This window comes from Aquarana catesbeiana, linkage group LG09 (assembly GCF_042186555.1).
Source record: "Aquarana catesbeiana isolate 2022-GZ linkage group LG09, ASM4218655v1, whole genome shotgun sequence".
NCBI lineage: Eukaryota > Metazoa > Chordata > Amphibia > Anura > Ranidae > Aquarana > Aquarana catesbeiana.
Window position 1 is genome coordinate 76,901,632 of NC_133332.1, and position 25,102 is coordinate 76,926,733.

The following is a 25,102-nucleotide window of genomic DNA, read 5'->3' on the forward strand; positions in this document are numbered from 1 at the left end:
CCTTAGAAAGCCTGAAGGCGGGGCTTGGTTTTCAGGGTCCCGTACGCGGCTAGGCTCCCAAAAAGTCTCACACATGTGGTATCCCCATACTCAGGAGAAGCAACAGAATGTATTTTGGGGTGTAATTTCACATATTACCATGGCATGTTTGAGCAATATATCATTTAGTGACAACTTTGTGCAAAAAAAAAAAAAAAAAAAAAAAAATTTGTCTTTTTCCCGCAACTTGTGTCACAATATAAAATATTCCATGGACTCGACATGCCTCTCAGAAAATAGCTTGGGGTGTCTACTTTCCAAAATGGGGTCATTTGGGGGGGGTTTTGAACTGTCCTGGCATTTTATGCACAACATTTAGAAGCTTATGTCACACATCGACCACTCTTCTAACCACTTGAAGACAAAGCCCTTTCTGACACTTTTTGTTTACATGAAAAAATTATTTTTTTTTGCAAAAAAATTACTTTGAACTGCCAAACATTATATATTTTTTTAAAGCAAATGCCCTACAGATTAAAATGGTGGGTGTTTAATTTTTTTTTTTCACACAGTATTTGCGCAGCGATTTTTCAAACGCATTTTTTGGGGAAAAAACACACTTTTTTAAATTTTAATACACTAAAACACACTATTTTGTCAAAATGTTTGATGCAATAAAAAAGATGATCTTAGGCCGAGTACATGGATACCAAACATGACATGCTTTAAAATTGCGCACAAACGTGCAGTGGCGACAAACTAAATACATTTTTAAAAGCCTTTAAAAGCCTTTACAGGTTACCACTTTAGATTTACAGAGGAGGTCTACTGCTAAAATTACTGTCCTCGATCTGACCTTCGCGGTGATACCTCACATGCATGGTGCAATTGCTGTTTACATTTGACGCCAGACCGACGCTTGCTTTCGCCTTTGTGCGAGAGCAGGGGGGGCAGGGGTGCTTTTTTTTTTTTTCTTTATTATTTTTTTGATTTTTTTTATCTTATTTTTAAACTGTTCCTTTCATTTTTATTTTTTTTTTAATCATTTTTATTGTTATCTCAGGGAATGTAAATATCCCCTATGATAGCAATAGGTAGTGACAGGTACTCTTTTTAGAAAAAATTGGGGTCTATTAGACCCTAGATCTCTCCTCTGCCCTCAAAGCATCTGACCACACCAAGATCGGTGTGATAAAATGCTTTCCCAATTTCCCAATGGCGCTGTTTACATCCGGCGAAATCTAAGTCATGAAATGCTCGTAGCTTCCGGTTTCTTAGGCCATAGAGATGTTTGGAGCCATTCTGGTCTCTGATCAGCTCTATGGTCAGCTGGCTGAATCACCGGCTGCATTCTCAAGTTCCCTGTTGGGACAGGAGAGCCAGAGAAAAACATGGAAGACGGTGGGGGGGGTATTCCCTCCCACTGCTTGTAAAAGCAGTCTAGAGGCTAATTAGCCGCTAGGATTGCTTTTACAAGAAAGCCGACCACTGGCTGAAAAGAATGATACCAAGATGATACCTAAACCTGCAGGCATCATTCTGGTATAACCACTCAAAGTCCAGCAACATACCAGTACGTTGCTGGTCCTTGTTGGGCATACATTGTAAACTTTTTTTTCATGCAGCCTGTGGGCTGCATGAAAAAAAGATATTGATCGGTGGGTATGCCCACCGTTAGAATACCTCCCTTCATCCACCCACTTCTAATGATGGGCATACATGCACCGTATATATATGCCGAAGCATGGGGGCATCCTCCCGCAAAAGGCAGGAGCAAATCGCTCCTCCACCCACTGCTGCCCCCACGCTTCGGCATATATGCTGAAGTATGTAACTGTGGTGGTGAAATCACCTCCGACAGCGCTGGAGTCACGGCTTTATGTATCGTGGGAGCAAACGCTGTTGCTGTCAAGATAAATAAATCCGTGCTGCAACTGAATGGCGTACCTGCTAAGCAAATGATGGTTAACTAAAAAACAAAGTAACATTACAGTATAACAGTAATACTTACCATACCTGCAAAGCAAAATACAAAAAAAAATAGTAAAAAATAAAACATTTAACGCAACCTGTGCCTACCTAAAAAATATATATGCCGAAGCATGGGGGCATCCTCCCGCAAAAGGCAGGAGCAAATCGCTCCTCCACCCACTGCTGCCCCCACGCTTCGGCATATATGCTGAAGTATGTAACTGTGGTGGTGAAATCACCTCCGACAGCGCTGGAGTCACGGCTTTATGTATCGTGGGAGCAAACGCTGTTGCTGTCAAGATAAATAAATCCGTGCTGCAACTGAATGGCGTACCTGCTAAGCAAATGATGGTTAACAAAAAAACAAAGTAACATTACAGTATAACAGTAATACTTACCATACCTGCAAAGCAAAATACAAAAAAAAATAGTAAAAAATAAAACATTTAACGCAACCTGTGCCTACCTAAAAAATATATATGCCAAAGCATGGGGGCATCCTCCCACAAAAGGCAGGAGCAAATCGCTCCTCCACCCACTGCTGCCCCCACGCTTCGGCATATATGCTGAAGTATGTAACTGTGGTGGTGAAATCACCTCCGACAGCGCTGGAGTCACGGCTTTATGTATCGTGGGAGCAAACGCTGTTGCTGTCAAGATAAATAAATCCGCTCTGCAGCTGAATGGCGTACCTGAAAACAAAAAAGTGGTTAACAATAAAAAAAAAAGTATAAAAAAATTGCATACCTATAAAGCAAACATGATAAAAACATAACAATAAAACATTGCAGTATAGAATGCAGAACAAATGAGAGAGAATAGAGAGAGAACAATAAAACAACAACTATTTTTGGTTTTTTTATTTTATATATTTTTTTGTGTTTTTTTCTTTTTTTTTACTTTTTTTTGTTTTTTTTACACTTTTTTTTGTAACTTTAACTTTTTTAACTGGTACCAGGTTTGGGTCTCTCAAAATACGACAGCTCTTGGGAGACCCTGTGGAAGTGTGCCTAGTCTGTGCAGTGCTGTACCCTACGCTAATACTCCACTAGTGTATGGTAGCGTTCAAAACATTCACCAATGCAAAGACCAGGATTGCCAGGACAGAGGGGACAATAATACCGGGTGTCACGCCTAAATCCGCGCTTGCTGCAGACACGACATCTTTTTTGGGGGGTTCGTTGGGTAGGGGTACTCGGGAGGGCATAAAGAAAATGCCTCTCATGCAGCCGGCTTACTGCATTTGGTTGGGGATGGTGAGGTGGAGCACCGTCTGGATACAGAAGGGCTCTGACGATCTCTTCCTGGAATTTAAGGAGGGATCCAGTCCGTCCTGAAGCTCTGTATAGCACATAAGCATTCAGCAAAGCCAATTGAAATAAATAAACAGACACTTTTTTGTACCAGCGTCTGGCCTTACGGGCAATTAGGTACGGCGCCAACAACTGGTCGTTGAGATCCACCCCTCCCATATTAAGGTTATATTCGTGGACACAGAGGGGTTTCTCCACAACACCAGTCGCCGTAGGAATTTGGACCATCGTGTCTGCATGAAGGGAGGTGAGAACGAAAACATTCTTCTTATCCCTCCACTTCATAGCGAGCAAATTATTATACTTCAAGCAGGCTCTCTCCCCCAGCCTAAGACGGGAATCTACAAGCCGCTGGGGAAAGCCCCGGCGATTAGGTCGCACGGTGCCACATGCTCCAATCTGATGATCAAAAAGGTGGCTAAAAAGTGGCACGCTCGTATAATAATTGTCCACGTACAAGTGGTACCCCTTTCCGAATAAGGGTGACACCAAGTCCCACACTATCTTGCCAGCGCTTCCTATGTAGTCAGGGCAGTTTGTCGGCTCTACGTGACTATCTTTGCCCTCGTAAACCATAAAACTATATGTATAGCCTGTGGCCCTGTCACAGAGCTTATACATCTTGACCCCGTATCTGGCACGCTTGCTGGGAAGGTACTGTTTGAATGACAAGCGGCCAGAAAATTTAACCAGGGACTCATCAACGCAGACAACTTGATGGGGAGTAAATAAGTCTGCAAAACGTTGGTTGAAGTGGTTTACGAGGGGCCGAATTTTGTAGAGCTGATCGTATGCAGGGTCTCCACGAGGACGACAGAGTTCATTGTCGTTGAAGTGCATGAACCGCAAAATCTGCTCGTATCGTGCCCTGGCCATGGAGGCAGAGAACAAGGGTGAATGGTAAATTGGGTCAGTGGACCAATATGACCGCAACTCACTCTTTTTATTCAACCCCATGAGGAGGGAAAGGCCCAGAAAGATCTTAAATTCGGAGACCGTAATTGGTCTCCAATCTCTGGCAAGGGAGGACTGGGGATTAGCGGCGATGTATTGACCAGCGTATAAATTGCTTTGGTCCACAATAGATCTATAGAGATCTTCGGTGAAAAACAGCGAATAAAAATCCAGTGGCGTAAAGTCAACTGTTTCCACCTGAATTCCGGGTTGGCCAGTGAAAGGGGGAAGTACGGGTGCTGCAGAAGTGGTGGGTACCCAATTCGGATTGGCGAATCCAGCAGGAAGGGCACTATGGGCACGACGGGCCTGTGTTCGTCTTCTTGGTGGCAGCGGGACACTACTTGTGCTTGCCACCTCGCCAGCTTGAACTGCACTTATGGGACTCGCCACGTCACCAAGTGTTACTGCAGTGCTGGATGTACGACCAGGGTGTACTAGGCCGCTGGTGCTTGCCAGTTCACCAGAAGGAATAGCGGCACTAGTACTTCTCTGCTCCATACGAGAGCCCTGCGGTTCTTGCACTTCAAGGACAGAATAAGTTGGGGGTCTGGTACACCTGACCTTAGCAGGGACCACAACTCCGTCGTCAGAGCTATCTGTCATGGAGCCGCTGTCCTCTACAGGATCGTATTCTGAGCCTGAATCTGACAGATGAGTGACTTCCTCTTCACTATCTGTCATGCTTAGAAACCTGTAGGCCTCTTCACTAGTGTACCTTCGATTTGCCATTTTGGCCTCTAAATTTAGGGGTACACTAGTGAGACTCACAGGCAAAAAAGCTCCTGACTGTCAGCGACTGATTCAAAACGCTACCAAAAAACTGTTAGCGATCGCAGGGATCAGGCCTGACTCTGCGAACGCTGCAGTTATGTGTGCTTAGTGTTTTGTAAGTGTCAGTTATCGATCGATACTGCACTTGGGTGGGCTGGGCTGGGCCGAGGAGCAAAACGCAGGTGCTAGCAGGTATCTGGGCTGATCCCGCTAACACTGCGTTTCAGGGAACCCTAAACTGCTGGGGAGTATAGATCTGATCGGATCAGATATCGATCCGTTCAGATACTATAGCACTAAGGGGGGTGTATGCTGCGTGCGTGGGTTTTAGCGGTACTGGCGCTAACCTGATGCTGCCTGGGGCGACGCAGACCTTATCTGATCCTAAAAACTTAACTTCTATCACCGCCGGGCAATTAGGGGGTTAAACCTTTAAAAGGTAATAAATGGCGGGTGCCCTAAAACTATAATAAAATATAATAAACTGTAATAAACTATAATAAACTACAAAAAACAAACTATCTAACCAGCGTCACCCGTAACACTTATACGGTGATCGCTGGTGAAAGGGTTAACTAGGGGGCAATCAGGGGGTTAAAACCTTTAGCAGGTAGTATATGGGGGTCCCTGTCGCTATAAAACACTGACAGCGAACCTATATACTTACCTCCCTAAACTAGCGTCACCTGTGTCACTAATACAGCGATCAGAAAAACGATCGCTTAGCGACACTGGTGACGAGGGGTGATCACGGGGTTAACCTTTATTAGGGGGGGTTAGGGGGGTACCCTGGACCTAAAGGGGGGTACCCTAGACCTAAAGGGGGCTAACCTAACTGCCCTAACACTTATAACTGACACAAACTGACACCAATGCAAAAAAAAAAAACACTGCTATTGGTGTCAGAGTGACAGGGGGTACAGGGGGGTGATCGGGGGGTGACAGGGGGGTGAAAAGTGTGCCTGCGTGTTCTACTGGAAGTGTAGTGTTGGTGCACTTACTTGGATGTCTTCTCTCCTCGGCGTCGGATCAAAAAGACCGGCTCCAGGAGAGATGACATCACTTCCTCTCCCTCTGTTTACATTACAGAGGGAGAGGAAGCATTTGATTCGCTGGGAGCGATCGGGAGGGGGTGGCCATCAATGGATGGCCTCCCCCTGACCCCTCATCGCCCGCGAACAAGAGCCGACCGCCTACGGCACCGGGGGGGGTCCTATCGGACCCCCCGCCCGCGGGAAGGCATCACGTATCAGGTACGTGATTTTGCCTGCCCGTGCCGCTCTGATCACGTATATAGGCGTGAGGCGGTCGGCAAGTGGTTAAGCTGTAAATAAGTGGGTTTAGAAGAGATACAGTGGCTGTGTTTAACAGGGAAACCGGTTTATTGGAGTCTAAGTTGATTACTGAATGTGGTCTCAGGTACTGGATAGCAAGAGTTGTGTACAGTAGGATGAAGACTGTGAGGTATGAAGAAAAAGTGTAGAAGGCTTTATGTCTTCCAGTGGTGGTATTGATCTTCAGAACAGAGACAATGATGAAGACATAGGAAATAACTGTGAATAGAAATGGAGAGAAAGCTGAAACTAAAACTCCTAAGGTAAGAATATAAAAATCCAAGAAGGTTGTGTCACTGCAGGTCAACTTCATTACTGGCATAATATCACAGAAAAAGTGGTTGATGGTGTTTGATCTAAAGCAAGTTAACTTGAATAATTCCCAAAAAATTGGAATACTTTCTAGGGCTCCTAAAACCCAGCATGAAATTGCAAGTAAGGTACAAACTGGAAAGTTCATGATCATGTTGTAATATAGAGGGCTGCATATAGCTACATAGCGATCATAACTCATGGCCACCAAAATAAGCAACTCGGCACATGTTAAGGATATAAATATAAAGATCTGTATTAAACAACCAGCAATAGAAATGGTGTTGTCTCTTGATACTGAACTGATGAGGATATTATGTAGATTGTTGGTTGAGCAACAAATGTCTAAAATAGACAAGTTACATATAAAAAAATACATAGGGGTGTGAAGGTGTTGATCTTGGCAGACCAGCAGAAGAATTGTCATGTTACCACTGACAGTGACAAGATAAACAAAAAGAACCAGAAATGATATTACAGTCTGTAACACAGGAAAGTCTGAGAACCCAATTATAATGAAATAAGTTGTCACACTCAAATTTGTTTGCTCCATCATAAAGCCTTCTATGTGACTGCTGTAAAATTAATATATGCTTATCCAGAGAATCCTTGGTATCAAGAATGCCACATGCAAGTATCCCATATCTGTACAAAAAATACATTTGATCTCACCCTGCAGGACACACACGCACCACACCTGATGACTGACAGTCTTTTACCTACGCAACCCTCTTGAAACTGACTAGCACACGTGTCTTATATTCTACTGGACAGATGAGCACTAATGCTCTACATTACTCCCCCTGAACTAATAACAACCCCATTATCTATGTTGTTCAATCTACTTAATACCATGGAAAGGTTGATAAGCTATAGCAGCTGTCAGGTCCTCAAATATGTCTTTTCTGACATGTTCATGAAGAACATAATAATGCGGTATGACTTTGAAATAGGCTTCATCTTCTGATTTCCAAAATACTGATATATACTAAAATATAGTAACATGTTCAGACAGAGTCATCTCCTCCATACTAATGCAATATGAACTGAGATGTTTGAACGGAGTAAAACATTCACAGATACAACACATCAATCATCAAGTAATGTGATTCTAAACCCCAAATTTTTTTCTTGTTCTGTAAAGGGTGGTGTAGGGTTACACTCTCTGTCTGTCCCATGGAGTCGAGGAGGGAGTATAGGAAGTATGGTATTCACAGGACTAAATAAAATTGATAGATAAAAATAAAAGGAAAAAAATCTGAAAAAAATGAATTCAGGCACTTCATCTAAACACTGAAAACCCGCAATATTATGAGTTTTTGATTTTGGGATTAGATGTGCTTTAACTATAGCCCTGCATCTGTGAATTTTAGTAACTAGTTGGTTAAGAGAAAATAGTCATAATAAATCCTAGCCTAAATGGCTAATCCTAATCACAGTATAAAACATGATACACTGTAAAAAATATTGTGCTGGGTTTACTAAAAAAAAAATCAGGCAACTATTTGCATCAGCTTTTTAAGTACTGTCAACTAAACTTATTTTTGTCTGACTCATTAGACTTTTCATGTTTTCAACTTTGTTGTTTTAAGTAAAGGTTCAAGTAAAGCCAACTAAATTTTTCCAGTTTAAAGAAAAGTTTAAGTTAGTAACACTTACATTAACTTATTTATTTCAAGTGCTTATATAGCACTGTCAATTTATGGAGCGCTTTACATATACATTGTACATTCACATCAGTCCCTGCCCTCAAGGAGCTTTCAATCTAAGATTCCTAACTCACATTCATACACATACTAGGGCCAACTTACACAGGAGCAAATTACCCAACCAGCATGTCTTTGGAGTGTGGGAAGAAACCTACGCAGACACAGGGTAGAACATGCAAACTGCAGACCAGTAGTGTCGTGGTCGGGATTCCAACCAGCGACCCTTTTGCTGCTGGACAAAGGTGCTAACCACTACACCACTGTGCTGCCCTATTACTTAGTTAATTAGTTACTTAGTTTTCAATGATATTAATTAATATAATATAATATCACTGAATATCACTGAATATTATTTAATATTAATTCATTACCGGTAATTAAGTTGGTATAACTTATTTTCCAAATGTATTTGATATATGTTTGAAGGTTTTTATATAAAAATAATACAATAACATGGTTATTAAAAAAGGAATAGTCTCATGAAACAGGCTTTCAAAACAAATTAACATTTATTATTTATAAAGTGTTACAAATGTAATATTATTAAAGCAGCATCAAATGTAAATGTAAACAATTAAAAAGAAAAAAGAAAAAAATGCCTCTTTCTCAGCTAACAAATCAAACTGAAACACACACATGTATATACAGTATATCTGTAAAGAACATAGAATACATAATGTATTAACTTTTTTTTAAGTTTTTTAGGAAAGTAATTTGCATTTTAACCACTTCAGCCCCTGAAGGATTTGCCCCCTTAATGACCGAACCATTTTTTGCGATACGGCACTGCGTTGCTTTAACTGACAATTGTACGGTCATGTGACGCTGCACCCAAATAAAATTGATGTCTTTTTTTTGCACAAATAGAGCTTTTTTGGTGGTATTTGATCACCTCTGCGGTTTTTATTTTTGCGCTAAAAACAAAAAAGGACTGACAATTTTGAAAAAAAAAATTTTTTTTAACTTTCTGCTATAATACATATCCCCCCAAAAATATAAAAAAAAAACTAATTTATTCATCAGTTTAGGCTCATATATATATTCTTCTACATATTTTTGGTAACAAAAAAAAAATCGCAATAGGTATATATTGATTGGTTTGCGCAAAAGTTATTGCGTCCACAAACTATGGGATAGATTTAGGGACTTTTATTTTTATTTATTGTTTTTACTGGTAATGGCAGCGATCTGCAATTTTTAGCTGGACTGAGACATTGCAGTGGACAAATCTGACTCCAAATCAAACTTTTTGGGGACCAGTGACATTATTACATTGATCAGTGCTATAAAAATGCAATGATCAATGTATAAATGACACTGGCAGAGAAGGGGTTAATACTAGGGGGTGATCAAGGTTTTAAGTGTGTTCCCTGGGGGTGTTCTAACTGTAGGGGGGATGGGCTACAAGGGACATGACAGAGATAGCTTTTCCCAATCACTGGGAACAGAAGATCTCTCACATATCATCTGGCAGAACAGGGAATCGCCTTGTTTACGTAGGCAGATCCCCGTTCTGCCTCTGTATACCGCGATCGTGGGTCACCGGCAGACATCAAGTCTGCCGGACCCGCGGGCGCGCTCCCCACTGCATTCGGTGGGTGCACACGCCCACTATCTCCTGTGCAAAGACCGGCGTACACCTAGGGTGGTTTGCACAGGAGAGCCCACCTGCCGCAGTATAATGACGGTGGCTGGTCATCCAGCGGTTAAAGTGTGACCTTTTGAAGATAGATTCTCCACATCTAGCTCTAAAATGATCTTCTGAACAAATTCAAAGGTATATTTTAGGTTTTCAGGGTAGCTCAGGCTAAAAGCATAAATGAGTCCCATAATCATACTTTCTGATACAAAATGAGAGTGCTATATAAAAAAAAAAAAACACTATACCAATATGCTTGTTTTTCCTGCCAATGTGGCATAAATATGGTATATTTGTTTTTGAAATGTAATAACATAATGCAAAGTGGGTGCGGCTTTAGGTTACATAATCTAACATTGACTGTCGAATATTTCAAAAACTGAACATAAAGACATTTTGTTTTTGTGGTACAAATCAGCACAAACAAATTGTATAAATTTTTTTTCAAATATAATAACATGTGGTGCAAAGTGGGAGAGGTTTCATCAACTATAAAGCGCAATATCTCTGAAACCAAACCATCACATACGTTAGTTTTTGCAGCACAAATCGGCACAGATTCAGTGCAAACGAATGCTATCTTTGTTTTTAAATTTTAATAACATTGGGTGCAAAGTGGGTGGGGCTTAATGTTACATCTGAATTTGAATTCCAATACCTCAAAAACCGAACCAGCTGAAGCATTCATATTTGTGCCACAAAATAGTTTTTAAGCTTAACAGCTGGCGGTCCCTCACCCTGCATCTTGGTTGTGTTCTGCCGCATGCAGTAAGCTCAAACTTTGCATGTGCACAAGTGAGTTGTCTCAATAGGTGCTTACAGCGGATGTATGTCCATTTAATATAAGTATATTAATCTGCAAATAAAATAAACATTTTGGATGGTATGTTAAGCAACATTTAAAGCATGTGAACGATAATTTGTTCAATGTTCATTCTTACCTTTCAATGGCATTGCATGGCTTTGTAGTGACTTGGAAAAATTCCGTATGGGAACTGCCTTGTGCAGGCTTTTAAAGTTCCAAAACTCTTTAAAATATACAGCATCAAAATTCATGCGGTTGCAAGTTTGGCAAACATATGCGTCCCACTATTTCAGTCAAATGAAAAAATAATTTTTTTAAGTAAAAGTAACTCAATTAGAATATGGAAATGCACATACCTTAAAAGTTTTGTCCAGATTACTCAATATTATACATTATTTGTGTAAATATAAAAGGTGTGTTTTAAGAACGAATGAAAATGAAGTAAGGTACTTAAAATATCAAAGTAAATTAATTAACATTTATTTTTATGTTGAAAATTATAAAAAATGTTATGTCAAAATTACAAGCCAACAGAATATTTTTTTTTTCAGTGTAGTAAAAATAGTACATGCACCATTAGTAGAAAATGTGATACACAAGATTCTGATATACAGGATATTTCTTCTATCACCTGTTCAAGAAATGCAATTTTGAAAAAAGGAGTGATATATATACTCAGTGAACAATCCTTAGAGTCCCATGTGTTTGAAATCCCTAGATGTGGGAAACGTTGTCAATCATCGTTGTCTATCATAGGCTTTGAAATTATCACAATAAAAATGCAGTAATTCAAAGGGATGTTCCATATAATTTGTTGAGAAAGATGAGGTCTCTTAACCAAAGGGAAGACCAGTTCCCTACTCCACAAAAAGTGTAGAAGTAGAAAAAATTGTTCTGTGGAGTAGTATGTTTGTCTGTGAAGGTTTTCATTGATGCATGTCATGGAATCAGTAGCTGTAGCAGTTAGTCACATTGTTCTGTAGTGTTTCAATAATCTTTTTCTGTAGTGTTTCAGTAGAAGTTTCACTACCTATTCAGTTCAAATGTGTGTCAGGCAACTGATTATCCTAGGACATTGAGATACACATTAAAGTGGTTGTAAAGTCACTAATCACAAATCTTTGAATCCTCCCCTCTGTTACAGAAAAGATATACTGTGTAGCGTCTATGTTTTTTACAAATCATGCAGCAAAATACCTTATTTTAGAGCGCCGCTGTGCGCTCACGTGACCTCCCGGTGCTCTCCTTCCTTGATCTGAGGACTACAGTGGGAGGGGCTGAGATTCCCCATTGATGTCAGCCAGTAGGAGAGAGGTGGGAGGTATCGTGAGTGCACAGTGGTGCTCTAAATTAAGATATTTTGCTGCATAATTTTTAAAACACAGATATTGCACAGTATATCTTTCTGTAACAGAGGTGCTTCAAGGATTTGGGATTAGTGATTTTACAGTCATAGCAGCCGGAGGGGCTGGGAGGAGATGGCTCACACACAGACTCCTGAGCTGACAGGCAGGGAGGGAGGGGGAGAGAGAGAGATTGCGGGCTGATGGAGGCACGTAAGCTGACCACAGTATCATGGATCAGCAGCATGAATACCATGGTCAGCATACTAAGGGGGAGGCAGAATTGACCAGGTATTTTACAGCATAGAGAGGGACAAATGACACCACACAAGCACTATGCTGTATATCCTGCTTTAAAAGAACAGGATATTTTTATTTTTTTAGGGTTACAACCACTTTAAGGACAGAAAGGACAATTGGTTGGTAAAAGGTGTGAAAGAGGGCATATGTGTGAAATTGAAACAAGCATCTATAAGGGTTCCTTTTAGATGGGCACTGGTTGTGACTGCATCAACTTTGGAGCTGCACTCAGGCAGCCTATGGAACTGGATGCCAATGCAGTGGCTGTGCAGACACAGCCTTGTATCACATATATGCAGGAGTGGGTGCATGGCTCTGAATGAACACTGTTTCCGGAACCCTGTTGTGGATTTTTTTCTTAATGTCTGTTCTCTGCATAGCCCACCATCTCTACTAATAATTCAAGCAGAACTTCAGTCTGCTTCCCAGGTGGCTCTGTTACCCTCTGGTGTCACCATTATTACACATGCACAGATGCACCCTGCACCCACAGGTTCTGCCCAGTGTTCAGATCCTGGCAAAGGCTGTCGGCACATCTGAACATGCACAGGGGCTTTTCCCTTTTGCCATCCAGGGCCCTTGGAAATACATAGTATTTTTGGATATTAGGGGGACATGTGACATTCTCCCCTTCTTCACACTATGTAGTGCATGACACCTGAGTAGTCAATCCTCAGGATTTGATCCAGATCTGGCTAATGTGAGCATGGTCTGTCATTCCACTTTTTAGTTTAAAATTAAGATTTGCATATACTCTTGTGGCATTAGGCCGATCATGTTTGAGGATGAGGGAATATTTTCCTTTTGTTTTTCTTAGAGAGAAGTTATAATGATTTTAGTACTTTAGTACTTAATAAAATGTTTTATAAACACATCTTTGGTTACCAGAAAAACAACTGTTTTAAAGCAATGTATTTACTGGACAGTCCAGTCCAGGTCCCTAGAATACTGAGCTTTTTAGGAAACCCACCACTGGCTATTCCCTTTGAGAAGCCTGTTGGCTATTAGGTTAAAGTATTGCCAGCTTAACTAGATAAACTCTTTAGGGTTGATTTACTTAAGGCAAATAGACCATTTCGTTTGCAAGGCCTAGAGCTTAGTAAATAAGGTGAAGTTTAAGTGAGGGAAACTTCACCTCATTCAGTAAGCTCTGAGGCAACTTGGGTCCTGTAGAATGAAAAGACAGTTCTACAAATTTTTTACATCCTACGATAGTTGCGCAAATGTTTATCAAAACTATATTTTCAAAAGACCCACAAAATTCATTATTCAAAATTCAAGATAAAACTTCCCAATCAATTTTACTCTACAAGCGACCAGTAAAACATCAGAGTAATGTTTCCTTGTCAAAAGAAGTTTATTGAGTATACAATGTTATAAAGATACATAAAGTAAGTTTACAAGGATCTATAAAGTAAGCTCATTGTTTTACAGTAGGGTTTATATAGGTAAATATCATGAAATTTCAAATATTAAACATTGGGTTCACGTAAACCTAAATTAAAGATATATATCATTTCCTTAGTTACTTTTGTAGGTATTTAAATGATTTATACCTACTATACATATTGTTTACAAGTAGAGTGTATATAGGTCAAATAAATTCTGATAATGAGCTTTAATCGTAAGGTGGAGAAAAGGAAAGAGAAAGAAGAAAAAGGGTTGAAAGGTAGAGGTATGGTCCACAAGGTTGTCCCGCTCGTCAGTTTATTATTCTTTTTAGTTCTCTTTGAAGCCTTAGAATGGGTGTCTCTGTAAGTCATTTAATCTGTTACCATGGCAACAGGACAGAGTCATTGAAATTTGACAGGAACTGTTGTTTTATCCAAGGGTACCAAAGTTTTTCAAATTTTGGAATTTGATTTTGATCGATGACTACCATCTTAGCATGGGACATTGTATTATTCATTCTGTGAATTGTTTCTGCTAGTACCAATGTAGGAGATTTCCATGCCTTGGCCACTGTTTGTTTTGCAGCCGTTATTAGTTGGATCATAAGTTTGAATTGAGAGAGTGTTAACCATTCCGGTTTTAGATTAAGTAAAGTTAAATATGGATCTGGTTGTATTATCTTTTTAAATATTTTAGATGCAATCACGAAAACTTCCTTCCAGAAGGTTTGGATTACTGGGCACGTCCACCATATGTGTAAATATGTGCCTATTTCTGGGCATCCTCGAAAACAAAGAGCTGAGGTATTAGGTGAATATTTTGCCACTCTAGCAGGTACAAGGTACCAGCGAGTTAGGACTTTATAATTTGTCTCCAGTGCTAAGATGTTGGGTGAAGATGACTTAGATGTGAGCCATATGTTAGACCAGTCCGTGTCTTCTAAAGTTCGTCCCAGGTCCTCCTCCCACCTCTGAACGTAAGAGGGTCTATTAAGATTTGCTACTCCATATAATTGATTATAAAGTGATGAAATTGTACCTTTAGCAAGTGGATCTTTTGTACAGATTGATTCAAAAATGGATAATTGGGATAATGGTGTATCCCCCTTTAGGAATGGTGTATAGAAATTTTTGATTTGGAGATATCTAAATATCTCAGAGTTTGGTAGATCATATTTTTCTCTAAGCGATGGGAATGAAAGGAATGATTTAGATGCTATGAAGTCATTTAGTGTCTGAATGCCTGATGTTGTCCAAGCTTTAAAAGAATTTGGGTAGATCCATGCCGGATAAAAGGCCGGATTTCTGATAAAAGAAAGGAGAGGATTGTGTGGAGATTGTAACTGATATTTGGTTTTTAGTTTATCCCAGAGAGATAAGAAGTGTTTAGTTATGGGATTATGAATTTTAAAGCGGTCTTTAGGATCAAGCCATAATAAATTTGATATTAATAGAGGGTCATTTTCTGAAGCCTCTATAAATACCCATAATGGGATTTCCTGTTTTGCATGGTATTTGGACAGACTGGCCAAATGTGCTGCTCTGTAGTAGTTAGTAAAATTAGGGTATCCCAGGCCTCCTTTATTTTTGGGAAGATGTAGTGTGTGTATAGGTATACGTGGTTTAGAAGAGCCCCATATAAACGAAGTTGCTCTTTTTTGTACTATTCTCAAAAAATAGGAAGGAATTGGAATAGGGAGGACTCTGAATAGATAAAGCAATTTTGGTAGAATAGTCATTTTGATTGCATTAATTTTCCCTATCCAGGATAAAGGAAGTTGCGACCATTGTTTTATTAGATTTGTGATCTGTCTTAATACAGGAGGATAATTGGTTGAGAATAAGTCAGAATGAGATGCTGTTAAATGAATTCCAAGATATGGGATTGATTTTTCTGCCCATGTGAATGGGAGTGCAGCCCTAGCCGGGATCAATTCCATGTTTGTGAGTGAAATATTAAGCACTAGGCATTTCTTAGGATTAATCATAAGGCCGGATAGGGCTGCAAATCCATCAAGAGCTGGTATTAAGTTAGGACCAGAGACCTGTGGTGATGATAGAAAAAGTAATATATCGTCTGCAAATATACATAATTTGTGTGTAATACCTCCTACTTCAATGCTAGTTATAGTTTGGTTTGTTCTGATGTATTGGGCCATGGGTTCGAGTATAAGGGCAAATAATAAGGGAGATAATGGGCAACCCTGTCGGGTACCTCTTTCGATATTAAAGGCTTCAGATTTGTATCCAGCATATTTTATATAGGCTTTGGGTTTATTATATAATGCTTTGATCCATGTTAAAAAGTGGGGTCCAAAACCCCATTTTTGTAATGAATATTGCATATATTGCCAGGATACTATGTCAAATGCCCTCTTAATATCGAGAGATAGAAAACATAAAGGGATTTTCCGTTTTTTAGCAATATGTGCCAATAACACTGCCCTGCGTATATTATCGCCTGCCTGTCTATTTGGCATGAAGCCTACTTGATCTCTATGTATTAATTTTCCTATAATGCTATTGAGGCGTTTTGCTATTATTTTTGCTAATAATTTAATATCGAGGTTTAACAGAGAGATAGGCCGATAATTCACACAGGAAGTATCATCAGAAAGGGGTTTTGGGATCATACAAACAATTGCCATTAGTGTTTCTTGCCGAAAAGAATGTCCATCTAGAAGTTTGTTAAAAGTTTCAGTGAGAATGGGAGAGAGTATTTCTGAGAATGTTTTATAGTATAAAGCCGAGTAGCCGTCTGGGCCTGGTCTTTTGTTAAGTTTTAGGTCTTTTATGGCGTTAGCAACTTCATCTATAGTTATAGGCTCATCCAAACTGCTTTTTTGATTCTGAGATAACTCAGGTAAGTTTATTTTTGAGAAGAAGGATTCAGCTTCTGTAGGATTAAATTCATTGTTTGTCTTGTATAAAGTTGCGAGATGTGAGTGAAATTTATGGACTATTTTAACTGGATTACAAGTGTAAACATTTTTTGATAATTTCAAACGTATTGGTTTGAAAGATTTGTTAGTTGAATTTAATGCCCGAGCCAAATATGTACCAGGTTTGTTTGTATTCATGTAGAAATTGTGTTTGGAGCGTTTGAGGGATTTATCAACTGACTCAGTGAGAAATAGATCGTATTCCAATCTAGATTTTTCCAGATGAGATTTTGTACTCTGAGATGGATTATCTTGAAATGATATGTAGGCTGCATTAAAATTGAGTTCTAGTTTTTTTGCTAGATTTTTGCGTTCCCGTTTAAATAGTGCCATTTGTCTTTGTATTGTACCACGCAAGACAGGCTTATGAGCTTCCCACAGTGTTATTGGGGAGATGTCTGTTGTATTATTAATTGATATGTATTCCTTTAAAGCTTGTTCAATGGCCATCTGATGTAGTGGGTGTTTGAGCATTATGTCCGGTAAGTACCACGTTGGGTCATGCGCTTTTGGTATGGCTGAGGCTATAGTAGTGTATACTGCATTATGGTCAGACCACGGAATCGGAATTATATCTGATGCAATAATTTCTGGTATCATTCCTATTGTTAGAAAAATATGATCTATTCTGGTGAAGGTTTGATGAGGGTGCGAGAAATAAGTGAATTTCTTTTTCATTGGGTTACTTTCTCTCCATGAATCTACCAGATTGTATTTGGAAAGAAGTTGAGAAAAAGGTAATCTAGAGGTTATTTTGGATGGTGTAAAAGGTGATTTATCTAGAAATGGGAGGAGGACCTGGTTCGAATCCCCACACATTATCACTGTTCCTATTTTGTGTGTATTAATCACTTGTAATATATGTGAGAGGAATGGTGTAGGTTGTTTGTTAGGAGCGTAGTAGGAAATCACTGTGATTGCTGTATCCATTATATAACCCATGAGTATCAGGTATCTACCTTCTGGGTCTTTAATTTCTGATGATAAGGTGAATGGTGTGGATCGGTGAAATGCAATTAGAGTTCCCCTGTGCTTGGTACAGGCAGAAGCCGTGTAAATTTGTTGATAAAAAGGAGAAATATATTTTGGAGTAGAATCTTTGGTGAAGTGTGTTTCTTGGAGGCATACTATGTGAGCCTTCTTGTTATGGAAAGTACGGAAGGCTTTGGTCCTTTTTTGAGGGACATTTATTCCCTGAACATTCAGGGAAAGTATATTCAGTGGTGCCATGGCAATAGATCAAATAGTTTTGACTTACTTTTTGTTATGCAGAGCTGACTGCGCAGATCAACCTGTGTGGACTGAAGAGATGAATAGATAGAAAAGAAACCAGTGAATTCTGGAGTAAAGAGTAAACAAAAAACATATGAGATTAAATGATACATTGTATAAATTATTTTTTGCAAGTAATCACAATTTACCCGTGAAAGAGAGTAAATATCTCTCTCAGGGGAATAAGTGCCTTCGTCACACTCCCACATAATATGATTGGGAGAATGAGGAGGGCTAATGGGGGTACACGGATCTTCCGCTTACAGGAGAGAAGTGCTATGTCAAAAGACATCAAAATGATGTTTCATTAATTGGAGTGCAGAATATAGTTTTTGTTGAAATTATTTATTCCAGGGTGGTTGTATATGGTTAGTCTTGCCCTAGGCTAAATAATTCAGTTAGAAAGGTACTGTTAATAACTTTGGTATTGATGAAGATAGTTTGAATTATTTTGGGATTTGAACCATTTTAGAGTAAACAATTACATATTTTATTCATATGCAACTGTTTAGATATGTTAACTCATAAAATTGAGGTTGTATTGCTTCAGATTAGAATAAACAAAAACATAATTCTAGGAACTAGTTAGATAATAATATATTTGTTTTAAGAAAAGAAAGAAAAAGCTTCCATTACTTCTGGATTATTGAACATATTTGTCCTAAAAAGTAATAAATCTATTATTACCTGATAATATATAACTGAACAAGAATTTCCTTATTTCACTTATATATTCTAAGGCTATATGAATCAGAAGTAATAAGAAATATAACTGGAATGTAACATGATCCCACACAGTGTGTGACTATCAGAATGCAGTTACATTCAGTTATAAATATAGGTTTTTTTATAGAGAACCATCTCTTAGTATAATAAATGAAGAGATATCAGGAATTAGGATGTCAGTCCATTGAATCTTCTTGGTCCATGGATGATGTGGCATAACGGCCTCTTTTGTGAGAATGATGATTCCCATTTTGTTCTGAAATTTTCTGGGTGCTGCCTGAAGGTGAAGATGACGCCATTCTTCTGCGTGTGGGAGAGTTGCTGCTTGTGGGTTCTGTCAGATTTAATTTTAAAAGGGTTTGTTGTAGTTCATCTGCTGATCTGCTTCTGTAAATTGTACCTTGGTAGTTAAATCTGACTGAAAAGGGGAAGCCCCATTGATACATAATGTTGTGGCGTTGCAGTTCCATTAGTTGGGGTTTCATGGATCGTCTTTTAGTAATAGTAAGTTGGGATAGGTCAGCAAAAATTTGATAATTGTGTCCTTGAAAATTAAGTTCCTTTTTTTCTCTTGCAGCAATTAGTATTTGTTCTTTCGTTCTGTAATAATGAAATTTTGTGATTATATCACGTGGGGGTCCATCTTTCTTTTTGGCTGTGAGGGCTCTGTGTACTCTGTCCAGTTCTAAACATTCAATAGGGATATCTGGCTTTAGTTCTTGTAATAGAGCAGTAATAGTAGATTGCAGGTCTGTCACAGTTTCAGGTATTCCCCTTATGCGCAAGTTTGAACGTCTGGCTCTATTTTCGTAATCTTCGAGCTTAGTTTGAAGTATTAAATTCTCTTTTTTTAATTGTTCCAATTCTGTTATATTTTCTTGGGTTGTAATTTCAATTTCATCCATTTTTATTTCTAAGGCTGCGGTGCGGTTTCCCAGCTCTCTTATTTCTTTGGTTAGGCTTTTTGTTATTTGGTCTGAGGTTTGTTTTAAAGCCTTATGAAGCATCTTTTCAAATTGTAATAATATTACTGGGGATACTGAGGAGGCTTGTGGAGAAGTTTGTGAGAGGATTTGTTCTGTATCTGACTCAAATGGAGAGTCTTGCTGTGACATTTTCTGTCTGTGAGAGCGCCCTGATGCTGTATCTTGTGAGGTGACTGGAGCTGCTTCAGCTGCAGTGAGTGCCTGTGAGCTCTTTGTGAGGTGATTTTTATTTCTGCCACGGTTTCCTCCCAGTACCATATTTCCTGCCCAAACTTTCACAGTTTGTTCCCTGGGGCAAAAAGGTTCAAATGGATACCTTTTGAGCCTGCAGGCTCCGCTTTGTCCTTCTCTTCTTTCCTCAGCGGTGTGGAGCTCTAACAATGCATGTCTGCTCTGCTAGGCTCCGCCTCCTGCCCATCAGAGTAATGTTTATCAATCTGTTCACTCCTCCATGATGCCGTTTGCCAGGACAGTAAACAATGCTGCAGTGAAAAGCCAGTGGCGTGGGGGAATGAAGAAGACTTTGTAAATTGATATGATCATATAAAGTTATCTAAGCTCCCTCAGGCTATTCATCAGCCACTACAAATTTGTATATATTTCTGGGGAAGTGATTGTAAGCGTTTCAGGTCAAGTTATAGCTAGCAGCATTTAGAAATATTCAGTTGGACTTTTTCTGTAATGTTGAAGATGTTTCGCATCTCACCTAAATAGCTTCTTTAGTGCTAATGTGTGCCAGAATGATACTTCGACATTTATAGCTTATATGTACCCTAACCCAGCAACCACTATAGCATGTAGTGTGTCAAAGTAAATGTTCAATTTGGCAAAAAAAAGAAAGAAAGACAATCTTTTCTAGGTCAGTAATATATTGTACATTATAATGATTTTTATAAACTTAATTTCAGATTTTTACCTTGTTCTAAATTTTGGATACAGGCAATGCAGGACAATGTGAAAGTATCTTTGGAAAAGGCATCCCCAGACCCCCATATACTCAGCTTATCTGTACTCTCCAGCAGCTCCTTGTTTCACCACAGCTAAGCCTGGCTCTTGATATAGAGGAGAATATAACCTGCTTCCCTGTCATGGTGCATAGCCTAGCATGCAAATTACTAGGCCCAAGCACTGTCACTTGACTGGCGTAGTGACAGCACTGCTCCCCAGGTTGCTGACAAAGCTGATCTCAGTATCAGCTTCAATGAAGGAAAGAGCTCTCAAGGAGCAGAGGTAAAGTAAGTATATGTGGTTGGGGTTGATTCACTAAATGCAAATATACTGTTCATCTTGCAAGGAAAATGTCCCTTAGATTAGCAAATGCAATGAAAATTCACTGCACAGAATACCCAATGACATGCAAGAAAAACTAAAAAAAATGTTTGCTTGAGCATGATTGGTTGATGGAAATCAGCCGAGCTAAAGGAAATCCCCTATCAAAGTAAACAGCCTAGTGAAGCTTTAGTAAATGAATTCTAGTGTCTCTTTAATTTTCTTGACTAGACTGATCTTGGTAGGGTCTACCTGCTATAACAATACAATCAGCCTGTTTTTAAAAAGAGGAAATCTTCATCCCAGTGTCCTTTTAGATATCTAATGTCATCAAGTTTCTCACCAAAGATGAATTACTCACTGTAGTATGCTTAACCATTTGCCACCCGCCATATAGCAATATGACGGTGTCAAAGTGGTTTGGTTATCCTGATCGGACGTCATATGACCTGATCAGGATAACAAGCCGGCGCATGCCCACAGGGGTGCGCAGCACAGCGATCGAAAGTGCTGTGTGTCAGTCTGCCACAACACAACTCCGATCACTGTATAGAGCCTCTGACAGAGGCTTCTTACCACGTGATCAGCGGTGACCAATCACAGCTGATCATCGCGTGAACCAGGAAGTGCAGGTAAATGGCTTTCCTCGGTTCACGCTGATGATCGGCGGCTCTCCCTGTCAGAGGGGGGTCTGCGCTGATAATCAGCACATTGATTATCAGTGCAGCCCCCATAAGATGTGCCCATCAGGTGCCAATAAGTACCCATCACCTGCCAGCCTGTGCCCCATAATAAACACCTGCCAGTGCCCATTGAAGTGGCAATCAGTGCCCACAACAGTGCCAATCAGTGCCCCATCAGTAATGCCTGTCTGTGCCCTTCGGATGCAACTCAGTCATGCCTGTCAGTAGCTCCTCAACAATGCTGCCTATCTAGTGCCACCTATCTGTGCCCATCATTGCCCATCAGTGCCGCCTATCAGTGCCCATCAATGCCGCCTATCAGTGTCCATCAGTTTTTTTTTCGAAATTGTCTGTCTTTTTTGTTTATATTTTTTAAATGATATTTTATATTTTATATATATATTATTTTTATTATTTTTTTTGTTCCATCTTTCACTTTTTATTGTACTTTTTTCACTTTATTTTTTTCACTTTATTTTACATACACATTTAACAATTTTTCATCATTTATTTCAAAGCATTAATTATTGTTGGTCAACTTAAATATACACATACACACATTCACCACTGTTTTCACAATGTTTTTACTTCACTTTATTTCATTGCTATACACATGCATATTTCAACATATATATATATATATTTTCACTTTTTTATATTTTTTTATATTTATATATCTTCACACAGATTTTTTACACAATGTTTTCACGCATTTTTGCTTTTGCACATGATATCCCTTAATTGTACTTTTATTTCAATCATTTATTCACTGATTTAATTTTCATTTCCTTTTTCTCACTGCACTTGTTGAGACCACAGATGCCTACTTGGTATATGCTGATTATGTGGTCACATGGTTTGCATTTTTTATGATTTATTTCACTTTGATTTTTGTGATTGTTAGCTATGACTAAGCACTCCTTGTAGTTTGTTCCACTTTGCTGTGACCTGTATTTTGGATGATGCCTTATTGAATAAAGATAAATATCTTTGGAGTGCGGCTGTCCAGAATTTCTTTGATGTCTAACTGCCATAGCATTGCCAGCACCTGGACTTCTAGACTGAAGGAGATGCCTTTTACCTTGATCTGATCCACCTGGAGCGGTGATACTCTCTCTCAACTATGACAACCTCATCTGGGCGGCCATCTTGCACTCTTAATATTTTCACCACCAGGGGACGGTGTTGTATTAGAACTGATTTTATTTAATAATTGAATAACTTTTTGACCTTAGCTTATAAATCACAATAAACTATCAAAAACTGTAATTTATGTGTCGATTTCCTAGACATTGTGCCTACTACTTAGAAATATGGTTGGGAGACGTTTGGTTAGGGTCATTACCTTAACTTCTTGCATACCTTGAAAACTAGGTCATGGCACCATAAAAACATCCTGGTTATTCAAAATACAAGAAATATACATCAGTATTTCTTCTATACTCTTAAACTTTTCATAGGATACCATATTTGCAACCCTTATCATAATAATATATATGCATTAATGGGTTTTTTGAATATCCAAACAATAGATTATGAAAATATTATGAAAAAAAACTATTAATAAAATACATAAACCAATATATGTAAAATGATTCACTTAATCATAAATACTCTAATGTCATGTGATAACAATACCATATTGGGAACTAATGTTAATATGATTATTTATGCAGTAAATAATAAAATATGTCTCATATGGTCGTTTTTGAATAAGCCCCTTTTTGTTTCTCAATCCTGGAAAAAAAAATGTAAGTCTGTGAGCTCATTTGAAATATGAGTCTCTAGTATAAACAATATACTCTTAATTTACAACCTGGGATAATGCAATGCACCTAAGATTCTCTTACAAAAAAAAAATCTCTTCTCTAAAGACAGCGAACTTAGTTTCAACTTTAGAGAGAGGAAAAAAAATTAACAACATGGCCTCTGAGTTGTTCATAATATATATATATAAAAAATATATGATATAAAGGCCTTGGGAACTCTTTTTAACCCCTATAGTCCTGACAGCATTATTGAATGTCAATAACACCTTGCTCTTAATTGTCCCTCAGTAGGCAATACTTGACGACAATGTGCTTGGTCCTAGGATTGACCCTTTCTGATTGCGTAAGCTTTATACATCCCTGGTTGTCTTCAAAAATGGGAATTGGTTTTGACATGTCTATCCCAATGTCCACAAGAAGTTGATGAATCCATATCGCTTCTTGTCATGCGTATGCTGCTGCAATGTACTCTGCTTCAGTTGAAGATAGAGCAATAGTTACTTGCTTTCAACTAGACCAACTTATGGTTCCTTCCATATACTGGAAGATGAATCCACTTGTAGATTTGTGGTCTGTACAGTCCCTGGCCCAATCAGCATCCACATACCCGATCAGTTTTGGATTTGATGTTGCTGGTAGCTGTAACTTCATCTGAATTGTTCCTTGGGGGTATAGCATCACTCTTTTCACTGCGTTCCAGTCACGCTGACAAGGTGCTGAAACTTTCCTGCATAGTATGCCCACTGCTGCGGCTATGTCTGGTCTTGTCACAGTGACAACATATAGCAGCTTACCATTTGCTCTGCGATATGTATCATTGTTGGGTGACAAATGTTCTGCTTCATTGCTCTTTTGATAGCCTAGTTCCATAGGAGTTTTTACTTCCTTTGCATCTTGCGTATGGAATTGTTCCAAGATTTTTGAGATTTTCTGGGTTTGATTGAGAAGATAACTTACATTTTCTTCTCTCTCTATTTGGATTCCCAGATAGTAGCTAATGTCCCTAGCTCTTTAATATCAAAATTTTCTTTCAGCTTGTGATCTGATTGTAATCCCGTTCGTGTTCAAAACAAGTTATAATGTCATCAATATAGATAAGGATGATCTAACCTGGAGGCGCCTCTTCTGTTCTATTTCTGTTCTATTGCATGCTCTGGAGTCTGCTCTCAACTTCCCCCTGAAGGCTTACCTTGGTGTACGGACTTGTTGCTAATATTACACAGGTCTTTTTCCCTTCCCTTCTTTCCACCATTTCCCTGTTATTTTTAGTTTTTATCCCTTTTCATCTGTACAAAGAATTTATAACAAGGACTTGTTTGATGAACTCTTTTTATCATTTCATACCAAGTGACAGCGCCAACATCCCCTGTGTTTTTTGCTTTGACAGTGTATGACAGCTTGCGGGGTGCTATCCCATTTGTAGTCCGAGTGGATCTTTTGACTTCAGGCAGTTCACCAGGATCTAGTGGGGAACTTAATTTAGGCAATGTGAGTTCCACCTCTTGTTCTGACTCCTGCAAAGTTTTGCTTTGGTTGTCCTTTTCTTCTGATTTGCTTGGCATATTCACTTCACAGCTTTCAGGGATCAGTGTTTATGGTGATGGGCTCTCATCAAAATAAACACTACGGCT

At 39.0% G+C, this 25,102-nt stretch overlaps 1 protein-coding gene across 1 annotated transcript; it reads right to left on the reverse strand.

Annotated features, from left to right (window-relative positions):
- Nucleotides 1–278: 278 nt before the first annotated feature.
- LOC141107184 (olfactory receptor 5V1-like) lies at nucleotides 279–7,190 on the reverse strand. The gene is made up of 2 exons (XM_073597923.1): nucleotides 6,312–7,190; nucleotides 279–982 (listed from the first exon to the last, which is right to left on the reverse strand). Exons 1-2 carry the CDS (start codon nucleotides 7,188–7,190, stop codon nucleotides 875–877), a joined length of 987 nt encoding a protein of 328 aa, XP_073454024.1. The 3' UTR covers nucleotides 279–874.
- Between the last annotated feature and the right edge of the window lie 17,912 nt (nucleotides 7,191–25,102).

Excerpts from the sequence above, each read along its gene's own strand:
- LOC141107184 (XM_073597923.1), bottom strand. The coding sequence starts at position 7,190 with ATGGAGCAAACAAATTTGAGTGTGACAACTTATTTCATTATAATTGGG. Across the intron at positions 983-6,311 it reads ACCCACTTATTTACAGCTTA|AAGATAAAAAAAATCAAAAA; the intron begins ACCACTTGCCGA and ends CAGTTTAAAAAT.